The sequence below is a fragment of the Chiloscyllium plagiosum genome, chromosome 7 (assembly GCF_004010195.1).
Source record: "Chiloscyllium plagiosum isolate BGI_BamShark_2017 chromosome 7, ASM401019v2, whole genome shotgun sequence".
NCBI classification, from domain to species: Eukaryota; Metazoa; Chordata; class Chondrichthyes; order Orectolobiformes; family Hemiscylliidae; genus Chiloscyllium; species Chiloscyllium plagiosum.
The window spans coordinates 19,806,109-19,826,724 of NC_057716.1; the positions used below are offsets into that span (position 1 = coordinate 19,806,109).

The 20,616-nt window shown below is 39.7% G+C and overlaps 1 protein-coding gene across 1 annotated transcript in view; it reads right to left on the minus strand.

Moving 5' to 3' along the window:
• nbeal1 (neurobeachin-like 1) overlaps positions 1-20,616 on the minus strand; it is a 229,200-nt gene that overhangs the window by 25,924 nt on the left and 182,660 nt on the right. The window contains exons 32-42 of the mRNA XM_043694473.1: positions 19,500-19,805; positions 18,619-18,768; positions 16,252-16,409; positions 13,002-13,126; positions 11,870-11,990; positions 10,162-10,310; positions 8,526-8,659; positions 6,368-6,469; positions 3,361-3,456; positions 2,081-2,205; positions 1,039-1,179 (exon numbers count right to left, since the gene is read on the minus strand). Of these exons, the coding sequence (XP_043550408.1) occupies positions 1,039-1,179; positions 2,081-2,205; positions 3,361-3,456; positions 6,368-6,469; positions 8,526-8,659; positions 10,162-10,310; positions 11,870-11,990; positions 13,002-13,126; positions 16,252-16,409; positions 18,619-18,768; positions 19,500-19,805 (1,607 nt within the window). The remainder of the gene's footprint in view (positions 1-1,038; positions 1,180-2,080; positions 2,206-3,360; positions 3,457-6,367; positions 6,470-8,525; positions 8,660-10,161; positions 10,311-11,869; positions 11,991-13,001; positions 13,127-16,251; positions 16,410-18,618; positions 18,769-19,499; positions 19,806-20,616) is intronic.

The window sequence follows — 20,616 nt, forward strand, 5'->3', positions numbered from 1 at the left end:
TCTTCACCCAGTGAGTGGTGGCTGTGTGGAATGCTCTGCCCCAGAGGGCAGTGGAGGTCCACTCTCTGGATTCATTTAAGAAAGAGTTGGATAGAGCTCTCAAAGATAGTGGAATCAAGGGTTATGGAGATAAGGCAGGAACAGGATACTGATTAGGAATGATCAGCCATGATTATATTGAATGGCGGTGCAGGCTCGGAGGGCTGAATGGCCTACTCCTGCACCTATTGTCTATTGTAAATTAAAAATAAATTGTTTTCTTTATAATAACTAAACAGGTATTGCAGACAGATTTATGAAGGCTACTTGACGGATTGTCAACCATCATCCATGTAGAAATCCAAGGGGCATTATCCCCTCAGAACAAGGCACCAATGGTGGAAGTGAGGGGGAGCTTGGGTAGTTGGAGGTCATGTGGTAAACCTCTACGTCCAACCAGAGTTGACAACCGTTATCACAGTCAGAGGACAAATAATGAACCACTGACATTCCCATTATCCATAAAGAGCCATATTTAAAGAGCACTGAAAATATTGGAAATTCAGAAGCCAACAGAAAAGCAACTACATGAAGATCTAGTTTAACATTTCAGGTATAACCCTTTGTCAGACTGGCTGATTAGCTATTTAAACCACTCTCCCAGTAACAAAGATAGGTTGAAAAATTTAATGCGAATTTACAATATCTTTCAGCTGAATCCAGCGAGTAGAAACTGTCTTGTCAGGGAATTGCTGTCAGTTTTCTTCCTCTGTTGTCCTAATGTCACCAGTGCCCAGCGGTAGCCCTTCAGCATTTATTAAAACTAATGGAGCCACAGAAGCATTAAATCCAAAACAACGCCAAGCATACAGTTGCCAATATGAGATAGTGTCATGACAACCACCTTCATGAAAGATTCTCCAAACACCTCAAGTAAAACAATTGGAACAACCTCTTCCCCACATATTAAATAATGCACTATGTAGGAGGTGTACCCACTGCGCTGTTATTGTACTAATGCTGGTAATCAAATACGAGAGGCATCTTGAACAGCTTTACCTGCCACTTTGTAGCTGGATGTGCAAAGTAGTGAAGGGCTCAACCCTTATCATGTAGTGCATGACACCAGCTGCATTGGAGTAGTGAGTTCCATAGTGGAATTTGTCAATCGTCCCTGTCGGGTCCTCAAAATTATCAAACCTGTAGGACAACCCGAAAGAGAGAACGTTAGAGATCAGTGTTTTGTGGGAACTTCAAAGAAAACAGCCTGATATGGTACACGCGTACAAAATGAGATCAAAGAATGATACTGTCCACCAAGACAGACAATATGGTGGAGTTGGTCTCTGAACACGTCTTATTGATTTGTCATAATACGTGTGATTGCAGGAGTGTAAAAATGGTAATCTGGCAAACATCAGCATCAGACTAGACTAAACTAGACTGGTACCAATAAAGTTAGACACAAAAAATGCTTAGTGAATACACATGAAGATCAGTGAATCAAATGCATCATATATCAAAAGTTAATTTTAGTGGATATCTATTTTACATTGCAGTTTAGTCTTTTTTCCAATCTCTCAAATACTTAAAGAGCCTTTTATGCCTCAAAGTACATTATAAGCAATTAAATGTTTTCTGAAGCCTACGCACAACTGTAATGTAGAAAACTCAGCAGCCAATTTACCCACAGCAACTTCCCATAGGAATGATGTAATAATTACTAGCTAATCTTCTTTTAAATATGCTGTTAAGGGATAAGTGTTGGTCTGTACATCAGGGGAGCCACTCCTTGAATCATCTTTGAATAGAACCAAGCACAATGGAGAGACAGGACAGTACATTTTGAGGTATAATTAATTGCCAGTACATCTTTTTTAAAAAGACTGGCCTTGACCTCCTTTCAACCCGAATATAGTGTGGATTAAAGTGAGCAAACAATTTATGCAGCTCCCGCCAATAATTGAGGGGAGTTCAGTAATAGCAATGGACTGAAATACAGTTCTGCAGATGCCTCCTTGGCAGCAGGTAAGTTCCATTAGAAAGAAAAGTATGGGAACAAAAACATTAATTAATTTAGTTTGAAAGCAGAAACACTCACTTTTCCCGAACAGCTTTGGCATTCTTTTCATTGGCAACTCCAATGGGTTTGGAGAGATCTCTGAAAACTTCAGGGTTGTTCAAATCCAGCTCCTCTGAAGTGTAATCACTAAGAATCCAAGGAAACTGAAATCAAGAAAAGTGGCTGTCAAATGTCTGAGATACAACCAGACTCTATCTTGCTGTTCTTTTAAAATATATATTTCAAAATGTAACACCTAATTCCAGAACAGTGAGGCATTAATAGTCAGAGGTTATACAATAAGAAACACATGCACAAGATATAGGAAGTTGGAAAGTCCAAATGTGTTACAGAATTTCTTTTGATCTGATTTACATGGTGCTTTTTAAGATTTAGCAAAACTACACATGATTATGTTGAAAACAGTACTTCCACTTCTTGTAAAAGCTATTTCCAAAAGATAACCAATTTATTGACAAAAGAAATGTGTTGTATTGGTAACACACTGCCCAATGGGATGGTTAATAGAAACATTTGGAACATCAAGATGCAATGGCACAAGAATTGCACCAATCCAGAACTGTACAAACTAGGTTCGGTGTTCTGAATTTAAATCAATTTGGATTTGAAAACTAGGTGCAAAACCTTCACAGCAATGCCAGCATACGAGCCAGAGTCAAAACTTCCCCCAGAGATAAAAAGATGCTAACACTATGCATCTTTACTTTGGTAGACTAGGGAACTGAGAGAAATCATTTGATGCAGTAGCTAGTGTCCCTGCTTCTGAGCCAGACGTTTGGAGTTCAAGTCCAAAGCTTGATGTTCAAGGAAGATGCAATTATAACTCAGCTAATTAGATAGATTATCAAGCTGAAAGTCATTCCATCATACTTCTATAGGAGGCGGTAAGACCAAGAAAGATTCCTGGTCAAGCCGAACCTGCAGAGGACAACAGCAAACCACTGTAAAACCTTTCCAAACATAACCATGGACCGATATATGGAAATTAGAGACAGCGAGAGCAAGAGAGGGAAAATGAATTAAGGGCAACTGATGAGATGACCCTAGTAAAAAGGGCAGAGATTGACAAGCCTCCAACTTGTCAGGTGTGATCCATGACAGGGGACAATATGGGATTAAATGTCAATTTGAAGGCACCAAACTAGTGGCCGTTTGTGCAGCATTGCGAGGTTCATTGAGAAAGACACGTTGGTAATAGTCACAGGTAACCCACATTACTCTTCATAAAACATACAGCAGTCAGTCAACAGCTGGTTACACATACATGTTGCATTTGAAAAAATAATTATTCCACATACCACTGGATACTGAGCAAGATCATTGTAGGTCCTTCCTGCAATAGAGTTTAGTTGTATGAGGTACTCGAAGTTTGAAATTTCTTGGTTCACCCATTTCTGATGGGAAAACAACAAATGCCAGTGAGTTTTCCTTCTCCTTCTGGTCACATTACTTTACAATAATGTGCAGGATAATAAAACATCAATTAAAAAATACAGACACAGAAGAAACACACAAGATGAAAATTAAGGAGGACTCGCTCTCGGTGCCAATAGCCATGAGCATTACACTCTGCCAACAGGTTACTGTGACTCTCTCATTCTTGAGGAGAGTATGATGAATTGGACGGTGACTAATGTACTGACAGGGAGATTTGTTAGAGCTGCTCAGGGGGATTTAAACTAGTTGGGACCCAAGGAGGGGTGAGGAAAGAGATCAATCTGACACTGGTAGAGTTGGGAAAAGCAGTAAGTCAAACAAATAGGGTAGGTGGGAACAAAGTAGAGAACGACGTAAGACTGATAAATTAAACTACATTTATTTCAATGTAAGAGGCCTAACAGGTAAGGCAGATGAACTGGTTAGGAATATGAGAACATATCATAGCAATTGCAGAGATGTGGCTCAGGGATGGACAGAACTGGCAGCTTAATGTTCCTGCTACAGGAAGGATCAAAAGACGGGACAAAAGAGGAGGGGGAACTGGTGTTTTTGATTAGGGATAACATTACGCCTGTATTTACGGAGGATATTCCTGAGAATACGTCCAGGGAAGTTATTTGGGTGGAACGGAGAAATAAGAAAGGGATGATCACCTTATTACGATTGTACTATAGATGCCCCAATAGTCAGTGGAAAATTGAGACGCAAATTTGTCAGGAGATCTCAGTTATCAGTAAGAATTATAGCATTATAATAGTCGGGGATTTTAACTTTCGAAACATAGACTGGGACTGCCATATTGGTAAGGACTTGGGAGGAGAGGAATTTGTTAAGTGTGCACAAGAATATTTTCTGATTCAGTACGTGAATGTACCTACTAGAGAAGGTGCAAAACCTGACCTATTCTGGGCAGGCAGGCAACTGTGGTGCTAGGGAGCATTTTGGGACCAGGGACCATAAGTCTATTTGTTTTAAAATAATGATGGAAAAGGACAGACCGGATCTAAAAGTTGAAGTTCTAAATTAGAGGAAGGCCAATTTTGATGGTATTGGGCAAGAACTTTCAAAAAATTGGAAGTATAGTGGACAGCAAAGCAGATTACCTCGGAGTACAACGGGAACTTGATCAGATGGGACAACGGGCTGAGGACTGGCAAATGGAGATTAATTTAGATAAATGCGAGATGCTGCAATTTGGAAAAGCAGATTAGAGCAGGACTTATACACTTAATGGTAAGGCTCTGGGGAGTGTTGCTGAACAAAGAGACCTTGGAGTGCAGGCTCATTGTTTCTTGAAAGTAGAGTCACAGTAGATAGGATAGTGAAGGCGGCGTTTGGTATGCTTTCCTTTATTGGTCAGAACATTGAGTATAGGGGTTGGGAGGTCATGTTGCGGCTGAATAGGACATTGGTTAGGCCACTATTGGAATTTTGTGTGCAATTCTGGTCTCCTTCCTATTGGAAGGACACTGAAACTTGAAAGGGTTCAGAAAAGCTTTACAAGGATATTGCCAGGGTTTGAGCTGGAGGGAGAGGCTGAATAGTCTGCAGCTGTGTTCCCTGGAGCGTCAGAGGCTAAGGGGTTACCTTATAGAGGTTTATAAAATCATGACGGGCATGGATAGGATAAATAGACAAGGACTTTTCCTTGGGTTGGGTGAGTCCAGAACTAGACGGCAAAGGTTTCGGGTCAGAGGGGAAAGATATAAAAGGGACAGCTTTTTCACACAGAGGATGGTGCATGTATGGAATGAGCTACCAGAGGAAATGGTGGAGGCTGGTACAATTACAGCATTTAAAAGAGAGCTGGATGGGTATAAGAACAAGAAGGGCTTAGAGGGACATGGGCTAAGTGCTGGCAAATGTGACTAAATTAGGTTGGGATATCTGGGTAGCACAGACGAGTTGGACTGAAGGATCTTTTTCTGTTATGTGCATTTCTATGTCTCTATGACTAAGTCAGTATCTTCATGATTTCCTAAAACATGCCAAAAGTTGTGGTGACCTTTAGTACACATCCATCTTAAATAACTTAATGATGCATTTGCCTAATGCTCCCACTGTCCCCTTTAACTGGAGATCCAAACCAAAATCAATCAAGAATGTAAATCTGACATTACAATCAGATCAGATTTGAGAGGTCAACTGACCCACTCCTGTTCCTTATTGCTGTGTCATACAGAACACTTTCCTCCAAAAGAACTTAGGATTAAATGAAAATTTCAAAACTGAAATTTGTAAGATTTTTGTTAGCTTTCTTTTTCCAAGAATATGGAATGATGTCTGGTAAATAGAGTCAGCAGACATTGCTGTTAAAATCTCACAATTGCAGATTGAAAGGCTGAATGACTCCTCCTGTTCCTGTATTCCTAACAAACTTTAATAAATTGGTCTCTTAATTCAGGCAAGGTTAGAAACGTATTTGTCCGTGAGGAGGAGTGACACACAAGACCAAAAGAATTGACTTTTACATCCAAAATGACTCTCATGAACAATGTGGAGATATTTCTATCATAAGACACAAAGTGCTCAAAGAATATGCCCAGACAGGGTAAATCAAACCAAGATACAGCTCAGTCTTATCTGTCCAAATGGAGGAGCAAGGCAGAATGATTAAAAGGCCACTTCCTTTTTCCATTCTCCTACTTGCATCATCTGCTCCAAGTTTTCAGAGTCAGACTTCATTGTTATACCACTTATTTTATTTGAATTCAAGGACTGAACTGCAACATCTTTCCCTATTGTGTAGCCTCTTGTTGCAATGAGAAAATCATGGAGCCTTATGCATTTTCCTTCGTGTTGTGACAACACTGCTGCTGCTAAAGGGGATTTCTGACTGGTGTTGAATCCCCCTGATAATAATACCTGTGTAAGTCCTGAAGCTTTCAGCAGTTCCTGGGGTGATCGCGTGCCATATAGATTGGGTGGTCGCAGAGACAATATACGGCTGTAGACTTTGTTCCTCACCTAAAAGTGAAGTGGAAAGAAAGACAAGAATGGCAATTGACAGTGGGAAACACAACCCATTCCTGATGAAGGGCTCCAGCCCGAAACGTCAATTTTCCTGCTCCTCGGATGCTGCCTGATCCGCTGTGCTTTTCCAGCAACACACTCACAAAACTAGTTTGAACCATGCTCTACAGAGCAATTGGCGGTGAAGAGAAATCTACCAATTCCACTTTCTGATTTGGATTAGTCAGTAATTATTTCTCGGTTTCATAAAGAAGTACCCTTTCTTCTCCAGTTTCCCTGAGGCTGATAGCATGTCACATTGAGCAGAACTACCCAAATCGCTAACGGCTATTGAAGTTATAACATTCAAACATAATGATTTAGCCTAACATATGCAGTCGGGACATTGCTCGAGTCTCTAATTAAGGTGAGAAAGACTGAACATTTCAAAGATCTCAAGTATGGATTTGTAAAGGGAACATGGGGAGATGGTGACATAGCTGTAATGTAAGTGTCATTAATAAAATATGGAACTGAAAGTTCATGTCAATAATAGTGATCATTAATCTATTATCAATTGTTATGAAAACCTATCTTGTTCCCTAAAGTGAAGACAATCTACCATCCTTAACTAGTCTGGCCTACATGACAATGTGGTTGAAATAGCGTCACAAATCACTTCAGGTGAAATTAGTGATGAGCTATAAGGAACAAAGGGAAAAAAAAAAGTCATACCTGATGAACATGACAGGGAAATTTTGAAATGATAACTAAAGTATGAAAATCCAGAAGATAAGTGATAAAATCTCTCATAACATAATGTAAATTATAACCAAAACCAGGGAAGTGAAGGCAAGTACTCACCTGGTTAGGAAATTGACCAAATGGCAGGAGACAGAGTAGGGACAATGAGCAGGTACGTTAATTGACAAGACATAGTTAGTCATGTCCAGCAAGGATCCTTATTGGGGTCTCACCTATTCATTGTATTTATTAAAAAGAATAATGGGGCTGAGGGCCACATACTTTTGTCATCAGCAAATTTGGGTAAATGGTGTAGATGGAAGCATAATATCATAAAGATATCAACAGATAAGCACAACGTCGGGGAGCCAGTGTTGAACTAGGGAGGACAAAGTTAAAAATCAAACAACATCAGGTTATAGTCCAACAGGTTTATTTGGAAGTACTAGCTTTCGGAGCGCTGCTCCTTCATCAAGTAGCTGTCGAGCAGGATCATAAGAATTTATAGCAAAAGATTACACAGTGTCATGGAATTGAAATGATATATTAAACAAACCAAGATTGCTGTTAAGTCTTTCATCTTTTCAAATGGGTTACAGGTTTTGGTTCACTAATATGTAAATCTGAGAACTTTTTTAAAGTCACATTCTTGGGATAACTGAAGGTTTTGTTAAAAAGGTGACATCTCAGCTCAGAAAATCAGAGATTAGAGTATGTCTGTATCCGAATGCAAGTCACCTTTTTCTTATAAAACCTTCAGTTATCTTGAGACTGTGACTTAAAAGAAGTTCTGGGATTTACATATTAATGAACCAAAACCTGCAGCGCATTCTAAAAGATGAAAGACTTAACAGCAATCTAGATTTGTTCAATATTTCATTTCAGTTGCATGACACTGTAATCTTTTGCTACAAATTCTGGGTCTTATGGTCCTGCTCCACAGCTATCTATGAAGGTATTAACAAACATGAATCAAGGGTGAGTGTACAAAGTTGAGTCACAGGTTAAACATAATCTACTAGTGGAATAGAACTGAGAAGCTAAGATGCAACTCCTGATTCTAACCTGCTCTTTTAAAAGTGTCATTAGTAGAAAAATAACATCACCTCAGACAAGAGTGATAAAAGCATGACGTGGGGGGAGCCCGTGTTGAACTGGTGAAGGAGCAGCGCTCTGAAAGCTAGTGCTTCCAAATAACTCTGTTGGATTATAACCTAGTCTTTACGAGTGACAAGAGCAAAGGGATGCCTAAAACATTTTGTGGCAGGATAGCCACTCACTTGAGGCAATGATTGCTATTCTTCTGAAGGTTTTATTTTGGTCTCACCTCTTTTTTGAAGTTGAGAAAGTAGTTGGTTTGGTCAATCAGAAAGATCTCCAGTGCCGACCTTCTCAAGTTGTAGCGGCGCAGATGAATCTCACGCAGCTGAGAGAGAGGCCACCTAAAATCGTAGCCTACTCCTGCAGAGCAAAATAACCACACACTTCAATCTCAATTCTTCAGTAAAATAGAGGTGCATTAATGATTGACACATATACAAGTCACACATCCTGAGGAGTCTTAAAAATCCTTTTTATTACCTTTAATACAATTGCATACTCCAAAAAGACACACTTGCCTTTTGCAAATGGTAAATAAAGTAAGGAGTTTTTCATTTGACGTCAGTCCTTGAACGAGGTTGCCAATTTTATTCCTCGCAGTCTCATGACACCGCATGAGCTGCATCACCCTGTCCCAACAATCCTCCCCTGAACCTCCAGGCCATCCATGTGCAATGTGATGCAATGTCCTTCTCACTAAGTGGAAAGCAATTACACTCTTCAATAACAAACTGGGTGATGTTTGACCATCAGTTTATTTCCCTTTGACAGCTTTTTTTTATAACTAATAATTGATTTATCGAGAAATCATTGTGGCAGCAGATGCTGAATTGTCATGACCGTTCAAGTGTAACAAACAATCATAGTTCATAACATGGTTATGCACAATTAGGTAACTTTATCATGCAATTAATTACGCCAGATTGTAAAATGTAGATCCTCTTAATTTATAGAATAAGTGAAAAGTCTATAGCTCTCTGTAATGTTTATTAAAGATCACAGACCATAGGTTGTGAAATTGCTTTCACAGAATTTGTAATCATTTGCATACTGTTCATAAATGTTATTATTAATTTTATTAAGTAGTGATGGGCTGCCTCCTCGGTTATTTATGTCTTATTTGTGGAATGGTTTACTCAAACAATCTTTATTTTTTCTTCCGAAAAATACAATTTTAAGGCCGCTACAATTTCTTTCTAGAGTTATACTTACAACTGAGATCAATTCCTGGAAGGTTGGTGACTCTAGTATGTTTCAGTTGCTCAATACATCCCTTTCCTACTTTTAATACAAGGCATCCTCTGTGCTGTTCTTCCCAAGTTTGTTTTTGTTTAACAAATATCCAACCAACCACACCTGACTCTTAGTCTGAGGTTATTCTAACACCTTTCCAGCTACACATTGTACCTCTGGGACAGCTTCTGCCAATAGAAATCAACTTTAATTCTCCACACACATGCGTCAGGAAGACAGCTTTTGTTTTTGCTGCTTTTAAATAGTTTTTCTCACTGTCTTCAAATTGAAGTATATTAAGGCACAGGTAGCATTTCACAATAAAGTTTGAAATTAAAGAAGCAGGGATGAACTATTTCTAACAGCTATGGAAATGGGCTATTCAACAAAACAACCATAGGGGAGATTAACAGATTTTTTTTTACCTTTAACTCAGAGAGCTGTTGTGATCTGGAATGTACTGTCTGAAAAGGAGGTGGAATTTGATTCCATTTTAAATTGCAAAAGTCAACTTGTACAGCTCTATGACTCTGTTTACAACCTTCGATGAATAAAACTTCTGGTTAACAATAAGACCTCAACAAGTAGGATATTTCCCAAGACAGAGCTTTCCCAAGTTCATTTCTTACCTTCTTCTTTGTCCAGACTCCCATCAAAAAAGTTAATGTGTTGGGTAGTGACCTCCAGTCGCCCAGAAACAACATCCATGATGGTGATCAGGTCACAGTCTTCAGCAATCACCAGCTTTTCTTTCTGATTCTGCTCCTCTTTCTCGTTGCTGAGGGAGAAAACAGAAAAAGGCAGGATTGAATTGGAAATCAAAGTCAAATTATGAAACTGTATACATTTGAGTCTCACAGTGACCAAGTCATTAGTACAAGTGAAATTGGTTTTACTATAACACAAAGCTCAGGTTACACTGGGCGGAAGTAATCCCTGTTTCAGGCAGGTTTTACTTTTGTTGGGATTCATGAGTTAGATTTGCCAGGACGACATTGGTACGAAGGACTTTTTCAAGTGGAGCAACACTTCTTTGGGCTGAGAAGGCAAAGGTTAGAGGGGCTTGAAATTGTGAGGGCATTTATTAGATTAAATGAGGAGAAACTGTTCCCAATGATCGGAGGATCAGTAAACAGAGAATAATTGTCAAAATCATGACAAACACAAGAATCAGGAGAATTCTTTTTACACAGCAAGTTTTAATAGTCTGGAATTCATTATCTGAAAGGATGGTGGAAGCTGATTCGCTTTCAAAAAAGGAAACTGATAAATATTTGAAAATTAAGGGATTCATCTGAGTGGATCGAAGGAAACAAGTCAACACAGATACAATTGGGTAAATTACTTCCTGAGTGTATGATTAATGATTATTCCAGTCCATTTGTTCAACTAGAAAAGCTGGCATATTTCTCTTGGCTGAGATAACACTGATGGCTATAGGGAAATAAGCCCCTCATTCACATAGTGTGTTATGCAGCTGATGAGAAATATCAGAAAAGGAAACTCCAGAGTGAAAAGGCAGAAAATGTGATTTTGAAAATGTAATGTAGGAAATAATATAATTTCTATCTGGAATATTAAGTGCCTGGTACAGACTCAAAGAATCTTATATAGTATTGTCCCAGCCCCAATACTATATTAAGATTCAAATCCAACAATATTGAGAAAATATCTTTTAACATATTCTCAAGTGTATTGTCAAACAATGTAAAACTTTACTGTCAGCAGGTGGTGGTATTTCACTTTGTACAGTGATTTGGGATGATTGAATACAACACAAAACATCTGCACAGGCATAGTGAGGCGTGAGGAATCAAGGCAGTTTTAAAAATAAATTCTTGCAATTTTGAGAAAACGCAAATTTATATCACGTTCTACAGTCCACAATCAATCGAGAAGTTCACTGTCACTAAAGTTAAATCTCCCTGTAAGTTAGGGTTAAGGAGGAATATGTTACAAGTTTAAGAAAGAAACCACAGCGGAGGACTAGAAAATATGTATGTACAGTAAACACCATAGCATGAAAGTTGATTATTATTAAATGTAATTTTCATTAATTACAAATCATAGCTGAGAGAGTTACAAAAGAGTCATTAAAAACAGATGAAAGTTCTAACAGCAGAATTACTTAATAATTCTTGAAAGTTTTAGTTATCTTTTTGAACATGTTCTGTAACGAGTGCATAGCCTACTCAAATGGTTCTGTTCATCCCTATTACATCACAACCCTCAGAAATTTACGGCTTCAATCACACACAGGCTTTTACAACAATTTTTGGGACTAGGGGAATTCACAAGAGCTTCCTAGGCTGGAATTCTCAGACAAAGCAAACTTACATGTTACTGAGCACAGTCAGATCTTCATCCGCTAATCGATCATCCTCCAGGTCATTGACCTTAGCTTGCTTTACTGCTTCCAGCAGCAAGGAATCATTGGACGGTGCTGACTGCTGGACTCCTGTACAGACACAGAAAGGTTTAGCCTTACTTATTCACAGAAAGCCAGCAAGATATTGGTTACCCAGAAGGAGCCAACAAGAACTACCTCCCCATGTGGCCATTTCAAATTCTAGCCAAGTTTATCACTAATATTTTGAATATTCAGGGGCAATTAAAACAAAGCTAGTCTAACTTGATCCAAGAGTGCACATGCTTCATTACAATGCAAAACAAAACATGCACAGAGACATGTGGGTCTGCTGGGAATGTAAGCTCTTTAGAGGACTAGAATCTTATCCAAAATCAGCTAGCACTGCTGCCTCAGAGCGCCAGGGACCCAGGTTCGATTCCTGCCTTGGGTGACTGCCTGTGTGGAGTTTGCACATTCTCCCTGTGTCTGTGTGGGTTTCCTCCGGGTGCTCAGGTTTCCTCCCATGATCCAAAGATGTGCAGGTTAGGTAAATTGGTCATGCTAAATTGCCCATAGTCAGGGGTAAATATGGGGAATGGGTCTGAGTGGGTTACTCTTTGGAGGGTTGGTGTGGACTTGTTGGGCCTAAGGGCCTGCTTCCATACTGTAGGGAATCTAATCTAATCTAATCTAATCAATCCAACCAGGTTTCAACAGGGTCAACACAAGAAGGATGTTTCTCCTAGCTGGGGAGGTGGCTCGGAACCGGCGGACAGAGTCTCAGAGTAAGAGGAAGACCACTTGATGAACCTTTTGCATTGTGTACCCCAGCAGACTGTGAGCAGTCATTGAACATGTTCAGGGCAGAAATCAATAGAATTCTAAACAGTCAAGACACAAAAGGATGTGGGAATAATGTGGGTAGACAATCAGCCATGATTGAGTAGAATGGCAAGTGTACTCGAGAAGGCTGAATGGCCTACTCCTGCATTTATTTCCTATCTCAAATAGTACATCCGAACCAGTAAGTGAGGCTACTTTCCAAACATTCAGTAGTATGCCTGGCTCACATCATTTAGATCAATATTAAACCAAACCCCAAATGGTCCAGATGCTCACCAAAGTTGTCACGGAGTGCACTGGCATCAGAATGGGGGTCAAAGTTGTAGTCCTGGACCAGCTTCAGCCTCATGCGGGAGTAGTTTTCCACACTGGACAACTTCCAGTGCATTGGTCCCGGTTTTCTACCAAGAGCAAAAAAGAGTAAATGATCCATTAATTCAGATATGGACAACAATGTGAATTTATACGGTGACTTTACAATAGAAAATTGAGAAAGAACAAAGTTTAAGATTATAAGGAAAAACGCAGTAGGATTACATTAAATGGCACTTTCCAGTAAAATTTATAGCAGGGTATTTTTTTTAAACGGGGATAAAACTACATTGCAAACACAACATGATTAACTTAATTCACAATAACATGAATGCACACATTGAAAGAAAATTATTATATGACCTGTATTATTAAAAATAATATGTAACCATAAGATGCTAGCCCTGATAAGCAGAACTACATTCAGATAGAAGATCAATTGGCCTCAAGTCCTATTCGCGTGCTGCCAACCTACTACATTGACTCGACAAAACTGACACACGATTGCTACTGAATCAGTTTTTCTGAATAAATTCAAAATAACATTGCTTAGAAATTGAATGGGCACCCTCATTATAATAGGTGGTCCTTTCAGCGAATATGGGATAATAATTTGGGATGGTTCATCTGTCTTCAAATAAACATTTTCCGCATAACCACTAAATACACAATTTCAATAATTAATTATACTTATCTACAACCATGACTGAATAACTGAAGATTTGCTAGCATTGTTTAGGTTTGCTTCAGATTTGTTTGACTCTAATCAGTCTCATAAACATTGGGATTAAGATAACCTTAGTTTCACATCTGAAGGCAATCCTTAACCTTTCTTTTAAATACTGCGTATCTGTAACAACTTTAAACTTTGGAATCCCTCATAAAAGAAATAAATGTAGTAGAACCCATGTATCCATGGATTCGGTTTCCATGGTTTACCGTGGCCCGAAAATATTACACAGAACATTCCAGAAACAATTCCGGGGGCTGCCGGGGAGATAAATTTCCCATCTAAACAATAGGGTTTTCTACTATCCACAGTTTTGGGCACCTGCAGTAGGTTTTGGAACGCATCACCTGTGGATACGGGGAGGGACACCTGTATCCAACTTCAGGCTTTTGCATGCTTTCTTGCCACAAACTGAAGTGTTTTTAAAATTTAAAATGTCTTATTAATTTTCTGTATCAAAGTGCTCAGTGATCCCAACTCCTTTTTCTTTCCATTAGGGGAATATTTACCAAGGAGTTTCACTTTGCACCCTTTGTAACAAACAGGCAAATTACTACTAAAGCTAAAACTTTAACTGAAATTTAGACCCATGATGAAAGGTGAGAGATTTACATACATTGATATTTGTTAAGAGTTTGAATTTAAAATAGTGGTGTATTGCTTTTCTGTTTTGCTGTGTTTTGAAGTCTTTAAAACTGGTCTATATGTAGATAGCTTGGTTCTATAAAATGTTATTTGTATTTCTTTTGTGGAGTAAAACTTCTGTTTTAGTGTTAAAATCAAATCTGTAGCCTTGTGTGTATATGTTACATTGAAAGAAATGTGATCCATCAAGCCAGATTTCATTCCAAGATCGGACTTTTCCAGTAGTAACATTAGCAGAGGTCATGGCTAAAATTCTTAGCTGGTTTGCTGTTTTTATGGGAGGAATACACAAGAGGTAAGTGACAGAAGAATGAAAGACAAAGAATGGCAGCGGGAGGATTGTCGAGCTGGAGGAAGACTGGTGGGAGATATCATGATATAATTTAAACACGAGGTTATAAATTTTGAATTTCTTGAGTCAAGGGGAGAAAATGGAACTCTGAAGAGTTAACAAAAGGGAAAAGGACTCGATGTCAGCCCAATAGTGCAATGCAGAAATTAAACTTCTAAGCAGTGAGAGCATGGACTGTTCTTTATTTGCTGATGAGATGAGGGCGCTGCTGGCTCGACTAGGATTTATTGCTTATACCTAATTGCCTCGAGGCTAGTTCATTGCAGTGAGCCTAGGATCACATGTGGGCCAGAGCTGGTACGGTAAGGTAAGGACGGCTTTTATTTTTACAACAGTTGTCAGTGGTTATCACTAAACTAGCTTTTTATTGTAACCTTTTATTGAATTTGTCTGCTAAGGTGGGATTTGAAGCCATATTGCTGAATCATTAGCCTGAGGTTCTCAGTTGCTTGATCTGGTGACATTACCACTGTGCACCACGTCCCCAATGGAAGGGGGTATCAGCATTAGTTATGTGAAGGTCAAGGTGCAGATAGGCAGTTACCATGAGGGTCAGGAAGGTTGCTATTCAGCAATTTAATAGGAATGGAATTCAAGGAAGCTGAATGATAGTTTATCAGAAAGCAGCACTTGCATTTATATATTACAGGACCTTTCCTGAGCGATCAGCACTGCTGCAATTTAGAAAGGAATGTAGCTAATTGACATCTGCAAAGTCCCTCAAACAGCAAACAAATAATGACCAAATAATTTGTTCTTATTTGTTGGTTAGGAATAAACACTATCCAAGATACTGAAAATAATTATCTTGCTCAATTTGTATAGGACCATTTTTAACATTCACTTGACACAGAAGATCAGGGTTCAGATTAACACCTTATCTGAAAGATGACACCTCAGATATGGCAGTACTCCCTTGGTGTCAGATGGATTACAAAATCAAATTGTTAGAATGGGACTTAAAACTCAACTCAAGAGTTGTGAATGCTGCCACAGAGATCACACACTAAGCCACAGTTTATATCTTAGCTCCTACACAATTCAGAAAGATGTGGTGATGTAATATTTCAAATGATATTGGCTTTGTTTCAAATCAAGTACTTGCCTACAAGTGGGGCAAAGTAAATTACTTGAACTGTTTAATTAAAAGAAATAGACTAACACCAGATACATAAAATGACCAGCTAGCAGTTAAAACCGCAAATGGTTCACAAATAAAAACAAATGCCACCCCCTTCCCTACGTCAAGTTTGGCTTTTAAAATTGCAGCTCCGTGCTGTGTTCACTGATTTGATGTACTTTCCAATGTATGGATTGCATTGAGGGATGAGAAATTAATGTGAGCCTGACATGTATTATTCACATTCCAGGAATAAATAAAGCAAAAAGTGCAAATCTAAAACCAGACTCCTTTAAAATCCTTCTAGGATATTGAACCCCCAGAAGAGAACTCTGTCATGTCATAGAAATTATTGTAAGCCACCTACTTATCAGCCCATGGTCCACGCTCACAGGTTAAATAGTGCTGGGCTGCCTTCCACTGTCTCAGCGTCGCAGTGTGTTGGCTGTTGAGTTGCTTCAACATGCTATTATATCGCAGGTTCTCTTGCCTGGCCTTGCGGGTGAACGGTTCAACAAAAAACTCCTGACACCAGATAAACCAAACAAACACTGGTCATTATCCAATAGGAAACTGTTCACTAAGTAACAACTTACATGTGGGGTGAACCAGAGAGTGGGGGTGAAACAGCAGAGGCATATAATTTAATACTGTAACATGGAGGCAGAAATAGAACCAGATGAAAGTGAAGACTGCAGATGCTGGAGATCAGAGTCTAGATCAGAGTGGTGCTGGAAATGCATAGCAGGTCAGACAGCATCCGAGGAGCAGGAGAATCAACGTTTCGAGCAAAACTGTTCGTCTCATGAAGGGTCACTGGACTTGAAACATTATCTCTGCTTTCTCTCCACACATGCTGCCAGACCTGCTGAGTTTTCCTAGCAATTTTCATTTTGATTCACGTTTGTTTTGGTGCACAATTTTATAGGTAAATATGTGGACATCTCAGTTACCATTTTGGGCACATACAGCACAGAAGGAGGCTATTCACCCCATTGTGCCTATGCTAGCACTTTCAAAGAAATACCCAATTAGTACAATTCCCTGCTGTTTCCCTTTAAGGTCTGAAATTTCTTTCCGTTGTGGTATGTTCAGTGTCCAATTCCCCTTTGGAAGTTGCTATTGAACATGTACCCATTGCCGTATAAAGCAGATTGCACATTTTAGCAACTCACCACGTAAAAACATTCTTACATCCTTCTGGCTTCCTCTGATTACCAAACCCACTGCTAACAGTGGAAACGGATTAAGGTTCTGGTACTTTCAGAAGATGCACACTTGATGTAAGTGGTATCATGGCAGGCAATGACCAGGTACACATTTTATTATTAAACCAAGTACTCAAATGTGTGTCGGTTAGTAAACTCATTACCTTCTAGGAATCCAAGTTTCAATCCTGACTAAACAGAGTGAACAAAGTCCCCTTTCTACTGGTTGTAAACTTGTTGTATGGCAAGTCTCTCGTTCCAGACCAACACCTTTTAGAAGCACATACAAGGACAGGTTAAGTCAATGGTGACTCAAATGTCACCATTGCTTACCAATAAGTATGCTTATCCAAATTTACGCAACAACAATAAAATGTATTTATATCGTGCCTTTAAAGGTATGTCACAAGCTGTCTTGTCAGAAACAATTCCATATTTGCTTCAAAAAGTGCCTTGAACGAAAACACAAGGAAGGGGATGTTGACAGAGGGAATTCTAGAGCTCAGGCCCAGACAGCTGAAGGCATGGCCACTAATAGTGGAGAAAGGAAACTGGCAAAGCACAAGAGACCAGAATTTGAGAAACACAGCTTTCAGATACTGACAGGAAGTTACAAAAGTAGAGAGTGGTTGAGGTCAAAAAGGTTGAGGTCACAGAAGGAAGAACTTTAAATTCAATTTGTTACTGGGTTGAGTTAGTATAGGATAGCAAGGACTCATTCAGCATTATTGGCTGGTGGAAGCAGGAGGTGGTTGTCACTTAAGAATTACCCCTCCCATTCCATCAAAGTCCTGGGCCTCATCCATTGCCAAATCCTAACCACCCGACTGGAGGAAGAACGCCTCATCTTCCGTCTTGGTGCCCTGCTACCAACTGCTGGATTTCATCAGTTTCCGCATTTCCCCTCCCCCAATCCTATCCCAGTCCCAAGCCTTCAAATCAGCACCGCCCTCTTGACCGGCCCTACCTATCCATCTTCCTTCCCACCTATCCACTCCACCATCCTCTCTGACTTATCACTTGCACCTTCATCTTCATCTACCTGTCACATTCCCAGCTACCTTCCCTCCCCCATCCCCATCCCCCCTCCCATTATCTGTCAGGCCCCCGGCCCACAAGCCTTATTCCTGATAAAAGGCTTATGCCCGAACTGTCGATTCTCCTGCTCCTTGGATGCTGCCTGACTTGCTGTGCTTTTCCAGCACCACACTCTCAACTCTGATCTCCAGCATCTGCGTCCTCACTTTCTCCTCATTGTCCTTAGACCAGGAAGGAGGAACTGGGCAGCTCGCACACTGCCCTTTGTACACAGGATGACAAAATCATTCTGATAAATCTCTCAGCACTTCAAAAATCTCATGAACAACAAAAAAAAGTGCGTCTCAGGATTGAGAGCTTCCAGGTTTTCTGCAGCTCCCTCTGTCTTTCCTTTCAATGAGGGTAAATGCAGGTGGAAAAACATAAAATAAGAAAAGGATTCTTTTTTTTTAAAAAACATCAATAATTTGCATATTCTGCCCATCCACCTGGAATTTGAGTTTGCTTTCTCCTTTCTCGCGATCTCTCTTGTGCAAATTCACCATCATAGTTTCATAACATTCCTTCCAGAAGATTGCCATACGCTCGTGGCCTTTGCTGAATGTTTCCACTTCATAACGCTTCATCGAAGGGATGATCTGGAAATGAGGACAGGGTCACAATGGTTCACAATAAGACACAAGAGAACACAAGAATTAGTAGCTAGGACAGGCCATTGGCCCCTTGAACATGCTCTGCCATTCAGTAAGACTGCGACTGATTATTGTGGCCTTAACTCCCCTTTACAGCCGCTCCCCATAACCCGAGACACTTTTTGTCCAGCAAAATAAAAACTATCCAGCTTAGCCTTGAATGTATGCAATGCTGCAGTCTTCATTGCTCTCTGGGGAAGGAAATTCCACAGAAGAACAAGGTTCTGAGGGAAAAAAAATCCCCTCTTCAAAGGGAGATCCCTAATCTTTAAACTGCACCCCCTTTTTGTAGATTCCTCCATAAGAGCAACTATCTTATCAGCCTCCATCCTGTTAAGTCTCCACAGGATGCTTCAATAAGATTACCTCACATTCTTTTACACTCTACTGACCATAAGCCCAATGTGTCCAACTTTCCCTCATAAGGCAACGCTTCAGCCCATAATCAGTTGAATGAATCTTCTCTCGACAGTTTCTCATGTTAGTTTATCTTTTCTTAAGTAAGGACACCAAAACTATTGAACAGTAATCCAGATATTACCTTATGAGGGCCTTATGCAGCTGTTCACTATTTTCATATGTGGTCACTCAATTTTGTTCCAAATGACCAATTTAAACTAGAAAATAAAACAAGAGACTTGTGCAGAGAATGCAAGGCTGGTAATGGTACTACGTACATATTTGTCAATGTAAACACGCCATTCACTGGATCCGCAGTATTCCTGAAAGTCCTCAAAGAAAGAAGGGCTGCCATTGCTTTGAGGCAGAGCTGGCAAATGTAGGTGCATGTACAGCAGCTCATAAATTTTGGATACCAAAGTTCGTATGATTGGGATTAAAAAAGAGTAGGTTTCAGTTCTCTCTCTTATGGACTTGGTCAGGGTTTCCTCCAACTTGCCCAAGAGAAAACAAGCTTCATCTCGGTTGACTATCTCTTTAGTCTGCAGGATGGTGTTGAGCTTTGCTGCTGCCATGGCACACACCTAATATTTAAAAAAAACAGTGGCTTTATTCACATAAACACGACAGATAACATCTCACCTGCACTACTGTTTTGGCCCACTTTGCAGAAGATTGTGGCATAATGGTAATGTGATAGGACTGGCAATCCAGAGGCCCAGGTTAATGATTCAGAAACATGGGTTCAAATTTCACCATAGCGGCTGATGGACCTCAAGTTCAATGAATACAGCTGGAATTTAAAATTATCCCAGGAATATACCTACGACAACTTTCACCAATTTTCGTAAAAACCCATCTACTTTACGAATGTCCTTTAGGGACGGAAATCTGCCATCCTTACCCGGTCTGTCCTTTGCCTGACTCGGAAATGACCTACGTACAAGGGCAATTAGGGATGTGCACAAATGCTAGCATTATCAGTGACACTCACATCTCATGAAACAAAAGAAGCATGATAATGTTAATAACAAGCAGCATATTTAAACAAGGAAAAATAATTTTTAAAAACCAATTGGTAAGTTATGATGAATTTATATTTTCAGACAGTTCAAAGATGGATTAAAGTATTTGCTCTCAATGCTGTGATTTCTACAGATAGTGACAATATGACAACTATTCACTATTTTGGAAAAGAAATTGCATTTGTGGTACACCTTTCATGATGTCAAGCACTTCACATGCAATTGAGTCTTTATGAAGTGTAGTCTTGAAGTGTAGTCATTGTTGTTTCCTTTTCACAGAATCCCTACAGAGTGGAAACAGGCCAGTTGGGCCAACAAGTCCACACCTACCCTCCGAAGAGTCACTTCACCAGATCTATTCCCCATCTCC